Source organism: Leiobunum rupestre, chromosome 6 (genome assembly GCF_980474605.1).
Source record: "Leiobunum rupestre chromosome 6, qqLeiRupe1.1.hap1, whole genome shotgun sequence".
Classification (NCBI taxonomy): domain Eukaryota; kingdom Metazoa; phylum Arthropoda; class Arachnida; order Opiliones; family Sclerosomatidae; genus Leiobunum; species Leiobunum rupestre.
Window position 1 is genome coordinate 47,855,404 of NC_143389.1, and position 20,508 is coordinate 47,875,911.

Sequence of the window (20,508 nt, forward strand, 5' to 3'; positions counted from 1 at the left end):
TCTTTGTCTTTTTCTTTCCGTGCTGCCTATCTTTGGGCCCTTTTTATTTTTTAACTGACCTTAAGTCAGTCGCTGCTGCTTTGTCTCTCCCTAGTTCCCATCCTGTTTTTTTTTTCTGCCCCGTTTCGTCCTTTGGTTTTTCTGGCCATCGTGGACGGCTTCCCTTCACTTTCAATGGCCGCTTCTTCGGGAACGGCCGGCGATTCGTACGGCGAAATGTTTCCCCCGATGGACGCTCAAAGCGAAGAAAAAGACTCCTCTTTCACAATAGTGGAAGGAAGGGGGCGAAAGAGTAAGAGGCAGAAGTCGACCCATGAACGGGAACATTCCTACGTTCGTCCTCCCCCCCGGGCGACCGCGGAGTAGAAGCTGTTGGGGGTGGGACCGTCCCGCGGCTCCAGCCCCTTCGCCTAAAACCGGTTCACGGAGGAACGAAATTCTCGGATCTGGGAACAAAACGAATACACGTGTACGTCACTAGTGTATTTGGCGTTGGCGCCAATTTTAAAACGCTTCCCCAAGGCGGCCTTTTGATTCACCCTGATTCGTAGGAACAAGTCGGGCGCATAAAAGCTGCCACCGCTTTTGGCGATTTTCAATTCACGGTCGAAGACACTTCGGCAGCACAGGATGTTGCCCTTCGGCGCATTATTCATGTTCCGACGGACCTGAGTAAACAAGATATCGAACACGCACTAAAGGAGCGGGACGTGCCTTATAGGTCTGTAAGGCGCCTAGGAGGCCGTACGAACACCTACCTCATCGGTTTCGTCAAGGATAAAATTTCGAAGAAGGTTTTCTTGTACAGCATGAGCTTCGCGGTTTTGGACTACACCGAGCGTCCCCTCCAGTGCTACAAGTGTACACACTACGGGCATATCGCATCCGCCTGTCGCTCGACCGTAGCGAACGAAATTTGCGCCAACTGTGGGAAGGACCACACCTTTGATCCGACCCAGAAATGCGCCGCTCCGGCTTTCTGCGTCAACTGCAAGGGCTCCCACAGCTCGAAGTCGACCGACTGTCCGGCCATGCGCAGGGAGAAGACAGTCCTCCGGGTTCGTCGCCAGGAAGACGTTTCCTTTCGGGAAGCTCGGGCAATCGTACGCCATAATTCCTACGCTCAAGCGGTGACTAGAAAACGGAGTCCTCCCCCAAGGCGCCCCCCGCCGCCTTCTGAGCTCGCCCCTGGTGCGCCAGTTTCCCCCCCCCCTCCAACCGGAGCCGGGGCGCCAGTTTACCTCACTGCCGGTGATCTCTCGGCCTTGATTGCCGCCCTGATTCCGAAAGTGGTGGAGATATGTGAAGCCTTTCACGGTAAGCCTGCCAAACAGGACGCCCTAAAGAGACTCACGGATTCTTTCATGGAAAATCTTGTAGCGGCCCAAGCCACCCTCCAGAAGACCGTCGATTTTACAGCTTCGGCTCCCAGTATCTATCCCCCCAGTGATGACCGGACCTCTCGCTAGCATCATTCAATGGAACGTTCACGGTATTCGTACTCGGCTCGCAGATATTATCGACATTCTCGGCGACTTCAGCCCATCTATTTTAGCTCTTCAGGAAACTTTTCTCTCTCCAACGGACGTATGTAACTTTCACTTTGCTCTTTATGAAATATTTCGCGCCGATCGCAATTGCCCCCCCCCCCAACTCGAACTCCGGGGCGCGAGGAGGTCTGGCCACTTTGATAGCCAAAACTATCCCAGCGATCCGTTTCCCTTCCCCAGTTTGTGCGGGCGTCGAGACGTTGGTGGTGAAGATTCATCTCCCGCTGGGCTGGCTCACGCTTTTCAACATCTACGACCCTCGGGGCACCGCCCCCAAAGAATTTTTCGACCAACTCATTACCGGACTTGTTCCGCCGTTCATCATCCTTGGTGACTTCAACGCACACAATTTCCTCTGGGGTGGCCGCCACACCGACGCACAAGGACGCCTCATTCAGACTTGGCTGGAGGACCACGACAACATGGTACTCCTCAATACGGGGGAAGCAACCCGTCCCCCTACCCACGGCTCGGAGACCGTGCTTGACCTCGCCTTCGCTAGCGTTGACCTGGCCGCAGGTCTCCCGTGGCGTGTCTTGCAGAGAGGAACAAGCGATCACCTACCTATTCTCATAGGGGAAGCGTCTCACGATGCCCACAAGGAAGAGAGTACCCCTCACTGGCGTTACGCGGAAGCGGACTGGAAGCATTTTCGCATTGTCCTTGATAATGCTCTAGGCGAAGAACACCTTACAGTCTCCTCCGCGGAATACCTTCTCTTCAACTCGGCGAAGGCGTCGATTCCTCTCACCAGTGGCCACAGGAGGTATACGCCTCGCTAGCCGCCTTGGTGGGATACCCACTGCTCGGCGAAGGCTACTGTCGTCACTGCGGCGCGGCGCAGAGCCCAACGCTCGGGCCTCTCTGCGGACATGGTTCTTTATAAGCGGGAAAGGGCGATCTTCAAGAAACTGGTCAGGGAGACGAAGAAGACCAGCTGGCGGGCATTCTGCGATCGGCTCCATGCTCATACGCCACTGCCGAAAATCTGGTCCCAGGTCAGATGGTTCAAGACTGGCGTACTCGCACCGAAGCTTCTCACGCTGCAGAAGGGGGCGGTTCTTTTCACAGACCATAGGGAAGTTGCAAAGTGCCTAGCGGAGAATATTCACCCTCCCCCAGAACTCTCGCCGGCTCAAGCGTACGTCCCAGAGACTTCTCTTGCACGTCCACCGGCCAGGTACAACGCGCCCTTCTCGGCGCCGGAACTCAACGGCGTCATCTCCGGCCTTCACAACACGGCCCCTGGCGCCGATAACATCTCGAACCTAATCATTAAAAACACCACCCCAGCGTTTCGCGCAGCTCTTCTCAGGCTCTACAACCATCTCTGGGCCGATGGCATCATGCCCTCGCGGTGGAAACATGCGATTCTTCATCCCATACTCAAGCTGGGCAAACCATGCAGAGACCCCACTTCCTACAGGGACATCTCGCTCCTTCCGAACCTTGGCAAAATTTACGAGCGGCTTGTTCTTGGCCGTCTTACTTGGTTTCTGCAGGTGAATCGCGTGCTTCCGCCGGAGCAATCCGGCTTCCGCAAAGGGCGCCAGGCAACCGATAACGCCCTCCGGCTTGTTACCGCTGCTCAAGGGGCCCTGGCGACTAATCAACACTGTTTGGCAGTTTTCCTCGACTTAAAAGACGCCTTTGTAAGTGTCCACCATCAGGCGCTACTCTATAAGCTACAACGCCGGGGCCTTGAGGGAAACCTCCTCCGCTGGGTGGAGAGCTTTTTGGACGGCCGTACTTTCCGAGTCCGAGTTAATGGCAAACTCTCAAAGCCGTACTCAGTTACCCGCGGCGTGCCGCAGGGCAGTGCAATCAGCCCAATCTTATTCTGCGTCATGCTCGACGACATTCCCGAGCTGTGTCCGAGGCTTTCGCGATTCCGGCCCTCGGCGTCGGCGAGAGGTCCTTCGTGGACTCCGGGCATCCTATCAACCGGGTTGAGCTCCTCGCTATCTAGATGGCTCTTTCATACGCGGTGACAAATGTGCCTGGTGAGCTGGTTATTTGCTCCGACTCTCAGAGTGCCCTCACCCAACTGCTGACGCGCTCTTCTGATCCGGTTGTTTCAATAATCCATGATCTATGTGACAATTATCCCCGCTCCGTCACTTTCCTTTGGTGCCCAGCTCACGTGGGAGTGCCAGGCAACGAAACGGCGGACAAACTGGCCGGGGTCACCCAGCTTCAACGTCCTCAGGGGGTGCACTTCTTCCTTCCCTCGACACTCTCGGAGCTAAAGAGTGTCTGTGGGAAAGCGATCACCTCTTCGTGTACTCGCACCTGGCGGTCTCTCGCAGCCCAGTGGCCTCTCCTGGCTGCGAAGCCTAACCCTGACTCTCGAGCCATTCTGGCCGTTCAACTTCCTAGACTGGAGGACACTCTTCTCGCGCGGCTTGGTTGTGGTAGACTTCCCACAAAGGCGGTTCTTCATCGTTTCGGGCTTCGGAACTCGGACTCCTGCCCTCGGTGTGCGGTACGAGAGGACGCCGAACACGTCCTGTTCGCGTGTGCCTCCTTCGCGACCCCTCGGCGGAATCTCTACCTTTCGCTCCAGGCGCGGGGTCTCCCGGACTCCGTGGTGGGTGTTCTCACCGCCGTTCACGCCGGTTGGCAAGATGTGATTTTGGACACTTGTAAACTTCTTCGGAAAGCTTTTCCGCGATGATTATGATTATTGTTCTTTTTGTATTTATTTTTCTGATGTGTATAACTTTCAGCGCGTTTGTTCTTTCTAAATAACGTTTGTTCGCGGACTTTTCTCCCTGTGCGCCTGGTGTGAAGGCCTCGTTGCTATATACACCAATCCCCGCTACTATTGTTATTCTGCCCCCCCCCCCCCCCTGGCCCCTGCCGCCACATATTAGCGACTTTGTGAACTATTATAATTTAAAGCTAAAAAACAAAACAACGAAGTTTCTTGGTAAATCATATTTCATTTTGAAATAATTTAGAGTATTTTAAAAGATTAAATTGCACTAAAACAAAATAAAGTATGTAAAAAATGAATACAAATAAATAATAATGAATATAAATAACTAAATAACGAATATAAATATATAAATAATGATTATAAATAAATAATGAATATAAATAAATAAATAATGATTATAAATAAATAAATAATGATTATAAATAAATAATAAATATAAATAAATAAATAATGATTATAAATAAACAATGAATATAAATAAATAATGATTATAAATAAATAAATAATGAATATAAATAAATAAATAATGAATATAAATAAATAAATAATGAATATAAATAAATAAATAATGAATATAAATAAATAAATAATGAATATGAAATGAATGAAATGAAATTAATTTATTTACAGTGAACTACAACAGTACAAAAGGACCAACAAGGTAGAACACTACAACTTACAACAAATAAGGAACATTTAGACAAATTGACAGTCGAACATGTTTAAGTAATTTTCATAATAGCGGTATATTTACAGGAAAATAAATCAATTTGGTAACAATAGGTATTAAATGTGATTTGCATACGTCGAAGTGGTGAATTATTAGATTTACCGCTGAACGTGTACATATGGCGGGTTTTATAATTTGGTACATAAAAATTTAGGCAAGACAACAAGTCAGAGTGACAAGAGGTACGAAGGAGGTTCCATAAAAAGGCAATCTCTCTCTTAGCGCAGTATAAACGGATGGTATCAATGCCCAAGCCCCTCAGTAAATAATCATAAATGTAAGGTTCTTTCTTGAGGAAGTGGGTGTGCGCCAGTTCTATGAACTTTTTTTGTACATTTTCGATTTTGGTAAAAAGATAGACAGCACAGCCTCCCCAAGAAATAATGTCGTAGGTAAGCTTAGACTAGACTAGGCTTATATAAAGAGTTTTAAACGAATTTACAGAATGCAGAGCTTTCGCCAGTCGTAGAATTCCAACTACATTGGCCACCTGTTCCTTAAAGTAGAGACCCGAGTCCAGAATTGTTCCCAGATCTTTCAACTTGGTGGTACGTGGAACGTTCGCCCCATTTATCACGTAATTGTGCATTACAGGGTTGGCCTTTCTCGTAAAAGTGATGGATATACTTTTGTTCTCATTTATAAGGAGGTTAAATAAATAAATAATGAATATAAATAAATAATAATGAATATAAATAAATAAATAATGAATATAAATAAATAATAATGAATATAAATAAATAAATAATGAATATAAATAATAAAGAATATACACTAACTATTACTGTTAACCTCAGCAAGTTTATATGGGAAGGGGAAACCGAAGATCTCGAGGGAAAACCCCTTCAACCAATGGGGAGAAAACTTACAAACTTTACGCACAAGGAGTGGTTCCGGATTATCACCCAGTGTCACTAGCTGGGATCGGACCCGGCTCCTCTTGTTGCGAGGTGAAAGAGCTAACCACTCCGCTGCCCAACTTTCTACTGTACGTTTTCTGTAAAAAGTTATCTAAGTAATGGTCTAATAATTTATTTTCTTCTTAAATAGTACCATGCCAGCTCTAAAATTTCTATTTAAGAAAAGTGAAGATGTTGCGGTGTTTGTAAGCATTTTAAAAGTGGTGCTTTTCCTGAAGTCTTCCTCTGTAAAATGATCACCGCAAACTGCATCTGTTGCGTTTGGAACGCAGTCTGATCTTCCAATGGCTTTGAGCCATTTTTGCAACAAAGGATTCACTTTACCTGGAAACCTTATTGTAATTTTGAATAATTTAGAATAAAAATGTCTTCTTTTTTTTCGAATATTAGTGCTGCTCCTACTTATGCCAAGAAACGTTTTTGTTTCTTCCATTATTTTCGCAAGACGAAACTGCGCATTTCCTACCCATTATGCTTAAAATTTCACTCAAAATCTATTACAAAATAGTAAAGAACTCACAAAAGAAACCTTTATTGTGTTAATAAAGAATTTTCAGATATACATGACTTTAATTTAAAAAAATGCGTTTTCAAAATTTTTCTTAAAAACGCATCGCTTTCCCTCTTCAATTCAAAAGTTAAAATTATAATAATTCACAAAGTCGCTAATAGGTGGCGGCAGGGGCCATCGAAAAATTTTCATTTAAATAGTTGCATTTTTCGCTCATAGGTGGCTTTTGTCGTAGTTGATAACCCTCCCATGATTTTCGTTCCTATCTTCACTAATGCTGTGTTAAAGCCTATGGGGAAAATTTGAACTGGGGCTCTAGATAGTATTATTCCCAACTCAATGCATATTATGTTCCATTTGCGTGCTTGGATTAGCTCCGATCAAGTTTCACGTGTTCCATTTCCAGCTCTCGGGTGCTCCGAGATCGCCCAAAACCATAGAAATCTCATAGGTAACTAGAATGCTGCCGCCTACGGCCGAGCTTGACGCCAGTTCGCCTTCAACCTTCAGCCAATGAGAGGCCGTAGAGTGGTTCCGCCAAGGAGGATATTAATCCTCCTTAGATCCGCTACTATAGCGGGAGATAGGTGACGTCATTCTCTCTGGTGACATTAAATTCTTGGCAGAACCACTCTTTGAGCTCTGATTGGCTGAGATCTGGCTATCGACCAATGTTCGTAAAATACTGCGTATAATAGGCCATCGACTGCCACGGCGTTTGGTCCATTTGCCAGTTACACGGCAGCATTCTAGTTACCTATGAGATTTCTATGCCCAAAACCGATCTGCCGATTTCGACAGATCAGCGGATCGAGATCGAGATCGGAGCAAATTTTTGCGTGTTCCTTTTAGATTTTTTGGCAAAATGACCGACAAGACGAAAAAATTCAAATTACCAGCAGACGAAAAACCACAAAGCGCGGGAATATGATAATGGAATGTTCTATTTGCTGTTTTACTCTAGTCGATTGGGGCGAGATCTATGACGTCAGAGACAGATTCGGAGCGAATCTTGAGCAATCAAATGGAAAAGTATTCAGGAATGGAGGGGGGCATATTAGCGTAAATTAATTTCTAGGAACCTTGGGAGGGGGTGTGGCTATTGGGTGCTTTTTTTGCCGGAAACTGTGGTATTTTAGAATCTTGAACATTGGCAACACTGAGTTCGACTGCTAACGTGAAGATCCTGCAATATTTACGTAGTTATTTGTAAATAATTAAAATAGTAATATAACGAAAAAATTCACATATATAAGAGGAGTAACTCTTATTATCTTATTATTATTAATATGTCAGGTAGTGAGTCCTCAGCCCAAAATTCCCCAAACGAGTCTTACAACGATCAAGATAGTAATAGCAACGCTAGTCTAGGTCACAATAGTCTATACAAAATTCTAATCATCTAATTAATTAACTAATCTAAATACTTAATAGGTGTAAATGTGTATGCGAATGATGGAAGTTTTATGGAACAATTTAAGAGGCGTATGGAGGAAGCTAACAAACAAGGTCAAACCTATTCTCCAAGTAACACTGATGAGACTAACCATAATGAGTTACCATCAAGCAGTATTAAAGTAGAAAAGACCGACGAAGAGCAAAAGAAACCTTTTTACTCCCTCGTAAGTTGGTGTGTCATATTTCCCAGATTTATGAGTTCTAACACTTTTATGTATTAATATTGTATTAGCTTTGATTTCAATTTAGGTGTAAACCCCAATTGGGATCTTCCTCAGAAAATGAGAATCACATGGTATCATTACGATACCACCCCCTTATACTTTCCCATTTTTTTATAGCTAAACCCAGTGCCCTTAACGTTACGGGCTCCATCTCAGTGATCAGTGGTTCAAAACTATCTCAGAGACCCGATATTAAACAGTCTAGGTACTTCTTTTCTTCTCAGGTGGGTAAGAGAAGGGGAGGAAAAATTCTTAAGACTGGCATGGTTAAAAAACAGAAAACTCAGGAACCTGTAAGTGTTAAAAGATGTTAAGCATTTTCCACCATATGAAAGATAATTTATTTTAAAACTTTAGGAAGAAGATCCCAAAGACGCTTGGTCGAGGTATAACCATTGGCCTTATGTTTATTATGGTAACCTATTGTAATCCTTCATATTTTAGGTACATGTCAGAGGTGAGAGCGTACCAAAAGCAATCTTGTAGTGAAGATGAAAAAACCAGGCCTCTTGTTAAATGAAATCAAAGTTAATTTGATAACCAAAACTGTAAATAACCCACTTACATTCCTTACGCATCGAAATGTAGGATTTGAAATTAAAAGGAAACAATTTCATTTTACATTTAATTGTAATAATTATTCTCACATATTTACAGTTTTAATACCCCCATATTTAACAAGAATAAATTTCTTGGACACATTAATTCATTTAAATTGGAGGTTTTTGTTATCTTTTCACTAATTCTTAGGCAAGAATTGGGATGCATTTAAAGACATTAACAAAGTAACCAGTATAACTGAAAAAAAAATCCCTACACCCGTCCTTATATTTAGGCGGGCAGTAAATTTAGAATTTTAAGTCACACAATCAAATGTGTCATTTAAAACTAAAAATATATCATTTGCAACGTTATATATCAAAGGAACAATCAAGTTAAAAAAAATTATACAACTAAAATTAATAAACATGTATGTATATAACTGAACAAGAGAAACCTAATTCAGCACTGAATTTTAAATTATCTGCACACCTGATAATGAGCTTTGACCCAATTTTTATCCCCTCCCCCAATTGTAGTTGGAAGTAACAAAAAAAAGTAAAATTGAGAAAAACGTTTCTAATATATTAAGCTTGTATGAATGTAGGGAAAATAAAGCAGGTAGTCCATTTTAATTACAGATGTTTGGGTGGTCAGTAACTTTGTACTGCCCTATCTGAAAAAGATATTAACTAACTTTTTAATATTAAAAAATTTAAATTATACAGAAAAATTTTTCTTAGCTTGGTTTTTGTTCAAAGTTGTAACTCTTAAACCATAACCTTGTTTTTTCTATTCCCATCTCCATGAAACAAAAAAGCTATAATTTAAAGCAATTGCTTGGCCTATTTTTCATTATAAAAAAAGTTTATGTTCATTTTATATTTTACTATAATTAAATATGATATAAATTGTGGACTAAGGGTTCCAATTCTGTTCCTGGGTAGTAGGTGTTGTTGAGTTGAATAATGTTTTAATTTCATCCAATAAATTGGGGAGAAGTTGAGAATTGGTGCTCTTGCCATCCACACTTAACCGATTACCATCCTAAGAGCACAATAATTCTTGGTACTTGGGTATAAAAAGCCCACCATCAACCATAATTAAAATACTACTCACAACATGTTTCACTAATATACAAACTTGATCCTCTTGAATTGATCTACTATACATTGAGGCACTCTGACCTACTTGTTCTACCACTAAAAAAAAAAAATATATATATATATATTTTAAGGGGATAAAGAAAGTAAAAAAACCATACCGGTAAAGTGGCAGTGAAAACATATTTTCGATAAGATTTGTGAAAATTCAAGATCTACATTATTTAATATGAAGAAATCTTTAGCGGACAATTCACCACTACTCAATAGTTCTGTAAATGTATCCCTACATAATAAGAGAATCAACTTGTCAATTTCCCTAAATCAAATGTATAAAAAAATCTGAGGTTTACCTTTTGTACATAGTTCCTAACATATAGGAAGACACTGGAAGGTTCAGTTTAAAGTCTAACTTTTCATGAGTTAAACCACTCTCAGTCTGACAAATGTATAAAAAAATACATAATACAATATAAAATAAAAAGGAGATATGTATGGTTTTAATAAAATATTACCTCTTTCATATAAGTGAGAGTACCCCTTAGTTTTTGAGGCATAATGATACTTTGAGTTGAGAATGCAAATTGGCCTTCGTTTATCGTCCCTGGAGGTAACTGGAATGGCACCCTGACAGCATCCATTGAATTAGAATTAGATTGCTAAAAGCAAATGGTTTTCAAGATTAACAATTTTTTAAAGGAATATTGCACAAACAAGACAATAGTTATAATTGGTCATACCCCTCTAACTAACTTGGTATTGAGTGTATCTAGAACATTTAATTCTAATTCTTTCAACTGAGATGGGCTTTTGTTGCTAAAAACTATGGAAACTACAATTTGATGCCTCTGCCCTGGTAGAACCCGAGTTTCATATGTCTATAAAATGAAAAATATTGCCAGATTAAAAGCACCTATAAGTTAAAAAAATCATTATTTACCAATCTGATTGATTCATCATCAGCTAATAGTTGATATTTTGATGCAGGCTTTAAAAATAAAACATTAAGGATTCAATTGTAAAACAGAGGCCATATAATCAATAAAATTTAAATACTTACGGGCAGTGATGGAGTCATGGGTGTTTGGGTCACGCTAGTTCCGGGCTCTTTGGAAGGAGTAGTTATTCCGGCTGCCTCTTCATAATCATTCTTGTCTCGGGCTGGTTCTTCAAGAAGCAAAGAATTTTGACGATCTTTCTTTCTCCTTTCCCTTTTATCTTTATCCTTCTTTTTACTTTTGCTTTTCTGTATGAAAACCGTTTTAATATTAAAATACACATTTAAATTTAAAAATCATATTCCTTACATCAGATTTTGCTGCGTCATTGCTACTTCTTGAAGAGGGCCTCTTGATTTTACCATCGAATTCTAATTGACTCGGTGGTTTATGATTAGAAGCGGAACTTTTGATTTTGGCATCATTCTCAACAGGAAACGACAAATTTTCCGAAGCTTTTTTGTTGTTAACATCTTTTGACAGCCAGAAATCGATGTCATCAAGTTTATTATCCTCTTCTTTAGCTTTGGGACCATTGGGTGTTTCCGATGACAATATATCAGATTGGATATTCTCATCATCTACTGGCTCTGAAGTGTTATTTCCTAAAAGATCTTTCACACCCCTGTGCTTGGAACGTTTGCTAGACTCTTTTTTCTTGTGCCTTTTATCCTTCTACACAATAAGGATTGTATTTCAAATGAAATGGCTAACCAAAAACCAAATATTACCTTTTCTTTGCTCTCCTTATTTTCCTTATTAGATTTCTTCTTTTGATTTGAAGGAGCAGCTGGTTCTGGAACTCTATGTAACCTGACGGGCAATATTTCTTCATCTCTTAATGGCCTACAAACGAAAAATAAGCATAGTGTGAAACTTCATATCAGAAATAAGTCATTGAGAACTATTCTTACTCTTCAAGATTAATATCTAAGGCTTTATGCGGATCATCAGGATTTCTTTCATCATTGTCTTCGTCCGACATTTTAGCTCCTTCTGGCATCTCTGGTACCAAAATAGTAACAGGAGCAGGTTCAATTTCCTCTTCTTCACTCTCCGTCACCACCTTTTCTTTGCCTTTCCGTTTCTTCTTTTTAATTTTCTTTTTAGTGTTTCTCTTGGCTTCTTCACGACTTATTCTCAAATACTTGTCTGATGATATCAAGCCTGAGTATATACCATCATTAATGGCTTAATGAAAATATAATTAAAGACCATCCTCTATAAACGCTTATAATTGCTTTATTACCAGGAATGTGTAATGGCACTGATAAGTCAATTTCCGCAACTGGAATGTTATCCACATCGGCATGATTTTGTAAAACCTGTTATATATGCAAGTATTGTAGACAAATATGTATTCAGTTTGGAGGAAAATGGTTATTACTTTATCATTAACATTGGATTTTAGATAGTGAGGGTTATTGTCTTGCTCCCTTTTACGAGCCTCCTTCATTCGAACCATATCATCCTCAGTTGGCTCATACTTCTTGTATTGCTCACTTTGTTGAATTATCCTATGGTCAGTTTTGATAAATATATCTAAGCCTACATCCTCTTCCTCAGAAGATTCTGATAAAGGTTCATTAATCCATTGATCTAAATCAAGACTGCAAAAAAAAGGGATGTGTAGTAGCTGTATAAACAAAATCTGATCCTATAAGCAATGTTTCACCTACCCTTCAGGAACAGGAACTTTCTTCTGAGCTTTTGGGGCAACTGGATTAAGTTCGCCAGCAAACAAAGATTCCAGACCCTCACTAACTTTTGCCCCTTTACCTTGAAGCTTGACTACCTGTTTCACCAAATGTAAGATACAGGATGCCTACAATGTGATGATAAAATGTACATTATACATATCAACATAATTATACATCTATCAAGAAATTACCCTTTCTTGAACTTCCAAATCAGCACTTTGAACGAAGACAGGAAGTTTTTCTATTAACAATTGACCCAATTCCACAGTATCCACTTCAGACTCCTCCGATTTTTTCACCAATTTGCAATAAAGTTTGGCAATGTTCTGAACAAAAACACTCTGAATATGAGGAGGTAAGACAGTAACTCTGGCTTGAAGCATCGCATCCAAAGTTGATCTTGGATCATTAAGTAAACTGGGATAACAAATTCAATATAATGATTCAATACAAAGAAGATTTAACTATTTAAATTAATCTATCCTTACTCTGAAAACTCCCCGCAAATCCAAGCTGCTGCGTAAAGAACTTCACAAATGCTATTCTTCTCTGCATTGCCTACTAACATGTAAGCATTTTCCAAAAGAATAGCCTGTGACAAAACCGTTAATTTGAGGAAAATATTAATGGTAGCAACATAGCAACAGTAATAGTTACCATTTGCGAAACAGCAAAAGCTCTAATGGCTTGTACTCGTATGGCAACATCTAACATTTGAGAAGCCACAATAGTTCCATGTTTCGTTCCTTCTATACGAGTTAATTCTACTAATATGCTGACATACCTATAGTGAGTTTTGACATTAAATATTAATAACGAATATTCAAGTCTTTCATAAAAAAAAGTAATTTTAAATACCATTCAAAATTTGTTATGAATTGGTAATTATTTTGAGAACATATGTCAATTATCTTTGACAGAAGTTCGTCCCTATAGACAGTCCCTTCAGCTTTGTCCATGTGAACCATCAGCTTTTTGACTATCTCCATCAAATTTTTCTTTGAGACCTATAATATGGAGAAAAAGAAAATTCACTTTAATAATCCCTAGGCACCACCTTAGGCCTAAGTCATCAAGAGACTTTTAAAGCCAATAATTAAAGGAGTTAAGGAAAGAGATAATTATAGAGGTATGTACCATTCCGTAAAGCAGATCCAAAGCTCTTAAACGAATAGATTCATCTTTATCATCTAAACACTGTAAAACTAGATCTTTGTGGGCTTGAACGCTTTTTGGATGGGTCTTTAGAATTTTAGACATAGCCAACAAACCAAGATACTTTACTAAAAACAATAACAAAAGTATAACAATTCTTAACGACACCTTAAAAATAAATAACAAGAGTAATAATTACAGTTCTGATCTGAATCTTCAATAAGAATTCGGAGTTTCTGAACGCAAAGCTGTGAATAATGAAAAACATTTTAAAGCAAAATACTCTCAATAAATTGGCCTCTAAAGCGGGATACTGTTGAATATTAATTGAAGTATATGTCAAAGAGTGGCTTATCATTAATAAACGTCAGAATCCTCTTTAGAATTGCATGTAAAAAGGGTTTTAGTATAAAAAAATAATACAACAAATGAACCAAAAAATGTTAATTTGTCGAACATCCTTTCCCAGCATGCAGAGATTAGATGAAAAATGGGTTTGTCACTTTTTTATTCTCTCCTAAATAAAACCAGGTACCTGAATTGAGGCGGAGTGGTTGGGCATCCCTGAAGATATAGAAATTAAGACTGTAATCACAGAAAAAATTTTAAAATGATGCTTAATTATTAAATTATTCAGCAATATTTTATAAATATTAAATTATCTAACAACAATGGAAGGCCCTACGAGAAAGGAGGAAGCTTGTACAAACCACTGGGGACAGACTGAGAGGCTCAGGCTTAAAAAAGAAAGGTACCCTTCCCCCTGAAAATGTATAGTTATCTCCAGTTATTAACGTTTTTAATGGGGACCAGAATTATGGTTTTACTAGAGGCCTGTTCTCAGCGGCCCTTTCTCGGCAGCCCTGATAATACATGCTCTATAAATGACGATATATACCTGCAATGACTGTGTTTATGCATTCGTAGAGAAGAGACATAGCAGAAGTGCTAAATAAATTGAAAAAATTAGAAGAAAATTTATCCAAAATAATTAAGAGCCAAAAATATTGTAAAAGGATAGATGGCACCCAGAAATAATCACCTAATACCTTTTTAGATTAATTTAAAATAATATTTAAATTAAAGGCTTTGAATCATTGTAAACATAGATTCAACATTAAAAAAATAATCTGGGCCAAATAAATGTAATCATGTACTCAGCACATACACTCAAAAATTATAAAAATATGCAAAAATAAAATATAAGCAAAAATATAGGTACAATTTTTGGATAGTTCTAGAGTACATAGTTACAAATTGGGTTATTTTTGGTCTTATAATCCATTTAAATAAATTTTTCCCTCAAAGAAATCCTTAATGCAGTGGGTACTTGCCTATATGATAATAAAAAGTTTTACCTGTGAATTAAATTAGTTAGAGGCTCAATCAGTTTTTTACCCAGCCTAGGCTCTAGCGGGGTCAAGGCACCAAACTGCAAAGAGGTGATCGTAAAAATTAAAGAAAGAATAAAATTAAGGTCAGTGAACATAAATCCAGAAATAAGACTAAATCTAAAAACTTAAAAAATAATAAGGGTGTGAAGCATGGTAAAGCGTGACGTAGCTATCACAGTTTTAGGAGTAAATACTTTTTTGGGTATCTTATTTGAATGACAGTTTTAATATATTTAACATTATTTTTTTAAAGTGAAATAATGAGAAAAACAAAGTGTATCTCTTCAAAAATGCGAAAGAAAAAAGCAGAAAGAAGATTTTTGAGCATTGCAATGCAGCTGTTATTGAAAAGAGACAAATGCCACACGCACAAACATTCATTCTAACAGTCCAGAAAGCCGATATATATACATATATCATTATGGGTACCCAGTAAATATCTAAATAAACCAAATTTCAATTAGATAATTTTTGCATCTATATTTTTCCTCGTCTTGTTTGGATTTCAGTTAAGAAAACTCGAGTGGCACAGATTACCTTCGAATTATGTTAATTAGTGGTTGACTCAGCTTTCGACCCAGCCTGGGTTCGATAATGGTCATAACGGCAAACTGCAGAGGAGAACGAGACAGAAAGGGAAGAAAATATGTGGGATAGAGAAAGACATTTACAAACAGCACTTTTTTCAACTTCAATTCACACCCAAAGAAAGTTTTTCCCGACTACTCAGTGACACACTTTAAAATTTACGTAACATAATTGTTACATTCATGGAAACTTGGAGAAAGGTGTGAGTCAACAATCATAAATATAGTTCTTTATCTTCCGAGCATGAAATATTTTCCATAATTTGAGTTTGATCACGGTACATCATTCACCATGTATTATAACAAATTTCATGCAAGAAACAAAGAACAATTGCTAAATAAAATAAGACTGACATAGCGTGAGTAGTATTTATAATACCGCTGAATGATGAGTGTTTCCATACTTAGAAACGCCACACCATAGAATTTTAAAAAGTAAAGCATGTTATGTTTCGTGATTTTCTCATGATCATTCAACCAAATGCAGTCAAAAGCTATGCTTTTTTAAATATTCTGTAGGCCAATTTTGTAAAATAACACTAAGAAAAATTGCTTAAAACATATTAGTAAAATAAAAAATAAAGGTTACTTAAATTAAAAAAGTGTGAAGCTTACCAATTTGATAATCTTGATGAGCATCCAGTTATTAGTGGAACTGGTCATTAACTTAAAGAATATCGGGGCCAATGACAAATAATTTTTAGGATTCTTCCTAGCTAATTCGCAGATGACATTGACAGCAGCAGACTGGACACCTATTATTTAATAGAGTTGTTAATTTTCCGGAAAAATTTGCGGGAAATTCTCCAAGTTGTGGAAAATTAATAATTGAAATAGATTTTTTTTTGACGGGTTTTTATTCTAGCCTATGGCAAAAACGGCGCCAAATAATATTAGGTTAATCATGGAATGAAAACCTTTTTTTTTAAAAAATACTGAATATTTCCCGAAAAAAAAGGCCTTGGTAATTTTCCCACTTTCAACTCTATAATTTAAAAAGTAACTCAATAAAAAAAAATTTACCAGGATCTGGATCTTCAAGTTTTTCTTTTAGCCTGGGAAATGCTGGCCTAAGTGCATCAGGAAATTTGAGGAATATTTTATACATTAAAAGAACAGCTTTTTTGCGTAGATATGGTTTAGTTGAGGTTAGCTAAATTAAACAAGTTTACGTAAGAATATATTAATCTACACATATAATGTTCTTTATACAAGGGTCATAACGTCGTTAGCCAAATCCCTAGACAGATCTGGAGTAACAAAGCAAGCTAAGCCACTCATTGCAGTTCCAGCATCATACAAGTTTTGGCTATTCAAATCCTAAACCACAAACAGATTTAAGTTAAAGGAACAAATTTATTAACATTCATATTTGAATTTAAATAATATAGTTTTTTACTTACTTTCCTAATCATATTAGTGGTTAACATCAGTACTTCTGTGTTTTCATGAAAACTTTGAGAAGCTGCCAAATAGCCTATCCTCTAAAACAAGAAATTTTTTTTGGACTTTTAATCAGCCCTAAGATAATATTTCTACAAAATTTCATACTTTGTAAGTATATTTGGTAGAGCTCATGACTTCAATGATATTGAATGCAGCCCAGCTAATATCGTACCCCAACATTTGGAGCTTTGTGTGGAAAATCAACATTATATAACAAAAATTTTAGAATGAGGGCGCAATACCTAGTTCAAGTGACCAAGTCAGAAAATCTTATATACATATATCTCCATATTATTATTTTTTTTAATAACACCTAAAAATTGCCTCTTTTAATGACACAATATTAGATGAGGGTAGTTAAAAGGATCTCAAAGTTAAAACTAGCCTAAGCTAACCATTTTAAACCACCACAACCAATCTATGGGTCCTCTCATCAGAAAATATAGGTATAGGAGTTCTAAGCCGTTCTTTATGCAATTTGACATTAAATGAACAAATAAACTAATTACATATGTTAACTTGGCTACTGCATTAGATTTGACAGCAATGTTCTCTTGTCGTAACTCTTCTTTAATTTCTTCAATACATTGAGCCACATATTTGGCCTGCATTTTGAAATAAAAATAAGAAAAATTAAAGTTTATCCACCACAAAATTTAAATTCGTCATGTCTTGGAGATGGTAAGGGGTCCATTTAGTATTAGATTACCCTACAGCTTATACTAGTAAATAGGCCTTTCCGAAACATCAAAATCATCATTGAGAAGAATCTTGATCCACCTCACCTCATTTTCTTTATTATTCCTTATTCCACGGACTAGATCAGTTAGATTTTTGTCGAACATACGTTCGATATTCCCTTTAACCTTTCTCAGAGCCATAATTTAAAGTATATTTAGTAAAATAATGACAAAATTTTATTATTGTAAGGGTTTAATGACTTTTTCTGAGCCTCTTCATCGCGGACATGGCGGCGTTCATCACGTGACGTGCAATAAATGGCCAACGTTTTTTTTTTATTTTTTTTAGTCGATTGTGACGTGTGGGACAATTCAGTCCTCTCGTTCGTTTGATTAATCAGGGCGAGATATGTGTAACGGCCACGCCAACGGGGGGATACGTTTGGACAGGGGTGGGGACACCCGTGGCGGAAGTATTCCGACCACCCGTTGGGGGATTGGTGGTCTTCCTCAAATGGCCATCCACAAACTCTGCCTCCCAGACGCTTGTGATTACAGGAGTACGCCACAACTCCCGGCAAATGGGCAACGTCGTAAAGACAACATAATGAACGGACTAACAGATTTAAACAGCGCTAATTTTGCTATTGCGTCAGCTCTGGGGGCTTATTCTATCTTTTTCGTAAAATCGAGACTCGTAAAATATAACGAGTTTCTTTTAACGAGCGCTTAACGAATTTTCGTTAAAAACGTATTCTATCTCGAGTTTCGTTAAGCTCTCGTTAAATTTTTCTCGTTATTTCCGAATTCGTTTTGGTAACGAGTGATGACGTAGTTCCGATTGATAAGCCAATGAAATATGGTGTTACAAAGGTGCCTTTTTTCACATTATTTAAAATTTATCAAATTTATCATTTGTTTCATAACCCATTCTTTTTAAGTTCTCCTGCCAATAATATGAACCTGATAGCAACCCACAGCGTAAAAGCGTAATGCAATCAATATCTAGGTAATAATAATATATTAATAAATTCTTTAAAATATTAAACATGTTTTCGTATACTTTGCTATCAACTGGAACAGCAGTACTCAGAGAGCCAGAAAGGCGATTTTCCAAAGTTTGACAAAGTTCTAAAACCAAAATTCTTGGAAGTCTGAACAGCTTTTTGAGCGTATATTCACTTAAGTCCCATCAGGAATTCATATATCGAACTTGGAATGGTTATCTCGCCCGATTTCCGTCTCTATCTCAGGGGCGTATTAACCATTAGGCAAAGTAGGCACGTGCCTAGGGCGCCATTTTTCTAGCGGCGCCAAAACTCTGATAAAGCCCCACGGTCCATGTACTTTGCTTGCCCCTACTCAAAATAACGCCGAAAAGGTTTGGGGAAACTAAAATATATTTATTTATTTCTTAAAAACCGATACGCCCTTCCTTAGCTGACCAATGCCAAGGGGCGCCAAATTTTTTTGTGCCTAAAGGCGCCGAAAGGGTTAATCCGCCCATGCTCTATCTAGGGGACCTTTTTTTTTCATCATTTTGACGTCAGAGCATACGTGTTTTCTCATACGATTTTCAATGGTATTAAATCAAGGATTCTTTATAAAGAATCCTTGATTAAATCCTAGTTTCAAATAATTTCATCCCCCTGTGTCGAAAAAGGGTTCAAACATCTTTTTGCTTTTCCCTTCGCTATCGCTCTATTGATAGCGACGGTCACCTCGTCATTCGGACTTCGCGGTTCTCAAGGGCATTGTAACTGCTGCCAATTTGACAGCGCTAACAATGCCGGACTTAATCCTTCCACATGGAGAGGTCGGGAGAGTGAGCTGACCCGTCGCTATCAATGGTGGGGTTTCAAACCCTAAATTTCGAAATGGCCGGGGAGTCGAACAACAAAAAACTACAGTTGTAAAAACGGGAGGTTGCGCGGGGTAAAAACTTCTAAAGAGGGGAGACGCTTGCGAGGGGGCGATTTTTTTTCTCATACACGTCACTGAAAACGGTCCCCGAGATCTTACCATAGGGGATACGGCCGGATAACCATTCCAAGTTCGTGGTATGAATTCCTTGTCCCATGCATTGTTATTTTCATTTTCAAATAATTGCCTTAAAAACTCCATCCTAAAGACACCACGTACCGCCATTATAATCTATATTTTCACACAAAAATGATGTAAAATTAAAAAAAACCTAGTGAACTTCAACCTTTAAAAAACCACCAAATACTTTCGTCCAATGGGAGCACAGTCGTAACTGTTTACCGCCTTTGTCAAGGCAAATTACTATTATAAGTTATTTTTCTAATATCTTAGAAACTTAGTCTTATTATTTACTAAGATAAATATTCCTCGAGAATTAGAAGGATTTTAGAGATACATTTTAGATAATTATATCCGGTAAATTTAACTATTTAAGTATCGACAAATTAAAAAAAATTGTAGAAATGTGGGAGAAAATTTCCGTCCGGAAGCCAAAGTCGCAAAAAGCGAAAAGCCAGTCAAGAATTTTTAAATTCTCAAAAAGGGGCTCTAAATAAGTACTTCAAAACATCAATTCCAGTCTTAGAACAAACTCAATTAAATGCAATTGCGAACAAACTTGACTTACCAACCACTACTGAATCTTTAAAAAATCAACTTTCCCACAACGAAAACAAATCGCTAGAATCCGAACCAAAACAAAATAGTACTGACAATAAAATAAGCTTATTGAAGGACGCTATAGGGGTTCATGTTGAAAGTAATATTTCAACTAATAAATCGAACGATGTTATAAATAAACATTCT

General features: G+C 38.4%; 3 protein-coding genes across 5 annotated transcripts; 2 read left to right on the forward strand and 1 right to left on the reverse strand.

Moving 5' to 3' along the window:
* Positions 1–3,519: 3,519 nt before the first annotated feature.
* On the forward strand, positions 3,520–4,227 carry LOC149941260 (uncharacterized). Its single transcript, XM_090179443.1, has one exon. The coding sequence runs from the start codon at positions 3,520–3,522 to the stop codon at positions 4,225–4,227; it is 708 nt and encodes a 235-aa protein (XP_090035569.1).
* Positions 4,228–7,580: 3,353 nt separating this feature from the next.
* Positions 7,581–8,738, forward strand: LOC149941261 (uncharacterized; the record flags this gene model as incomplete). Its single annotated transcript, XM_090179445.1, has 6 exons — positions 7,581–7,632; positions 7,730–7,804; positions 7,868–8,063; positions 8,141–8,408; positions 8,473–8,501; positions 8,560–8,738. Coding segments are annotated over 6 exons (696 nt in total), but the record flags the coding sequence as incomplete, so codon positions are not given.
* Positions 8,727–18,041, reverse strand: g (adaptor-related protein complex 3, delta 1 subunit-like garnet). Of its 3 annotated transcripts, none has more exons than XM_090179875.1 (30): positions 17,824–18,041; positions 17,548–17,643; positions 17,144–17,224; positions 16,996–17,076; positions 16,805–16,912; positions 16,616–16,745; positions 16,208–16,347; positions 14,970–15,043; positions 14,510–14,559; positions 14,147–14,175; positions 13,811–13,859; positions 13,594–13,739; positions 13,315–13,463; positions 13,114–13,240; positions 12,945–13,048; positions 12,648–12,873; positions 12,436–12,581; positions 12,144–12,366; positions 12,006–12,081; positions 11,671–11,947; positions 11,488–11,602; positions 11,066–11,431; positions 10,819–11,004; positions 10,699–10,746; positions 10,499–10,636; positions 10,274–10,417; positions 10,112–10,197; positions 9,920–10,044; positions 9,775–9,857; positions 8,727–9,702 (listed from the first exon to the last, which is right to left on the reverse strand). In XM_090179875.1, exons 1-30 carry the CDS (start codon positions 17,917–17,919, stop codon positions 9,574–9,576), a joined length of 3,828 nt encoding a protein of 1,275 aa, XP_090036001.1. In that variant the 5' UTR covers positions 17,920–18,041; the 3' UTR covers positions 8,727–9,573. The 3 variants fall into 3 exon arrangements, with proteins under 3 accessions (XP_090036001.1, XP_090036002.1, XP_090036000.1); XM_090179876.1 differs by having other exon boundaries at positions 11,671–11,923; positions 14,147–14,196; XM_090179874.1 differs by having other exon boundaries at positions 14,147–14,196.
* Positions 18,042–20,508: the final 2,467 nt, after the last annotated feature.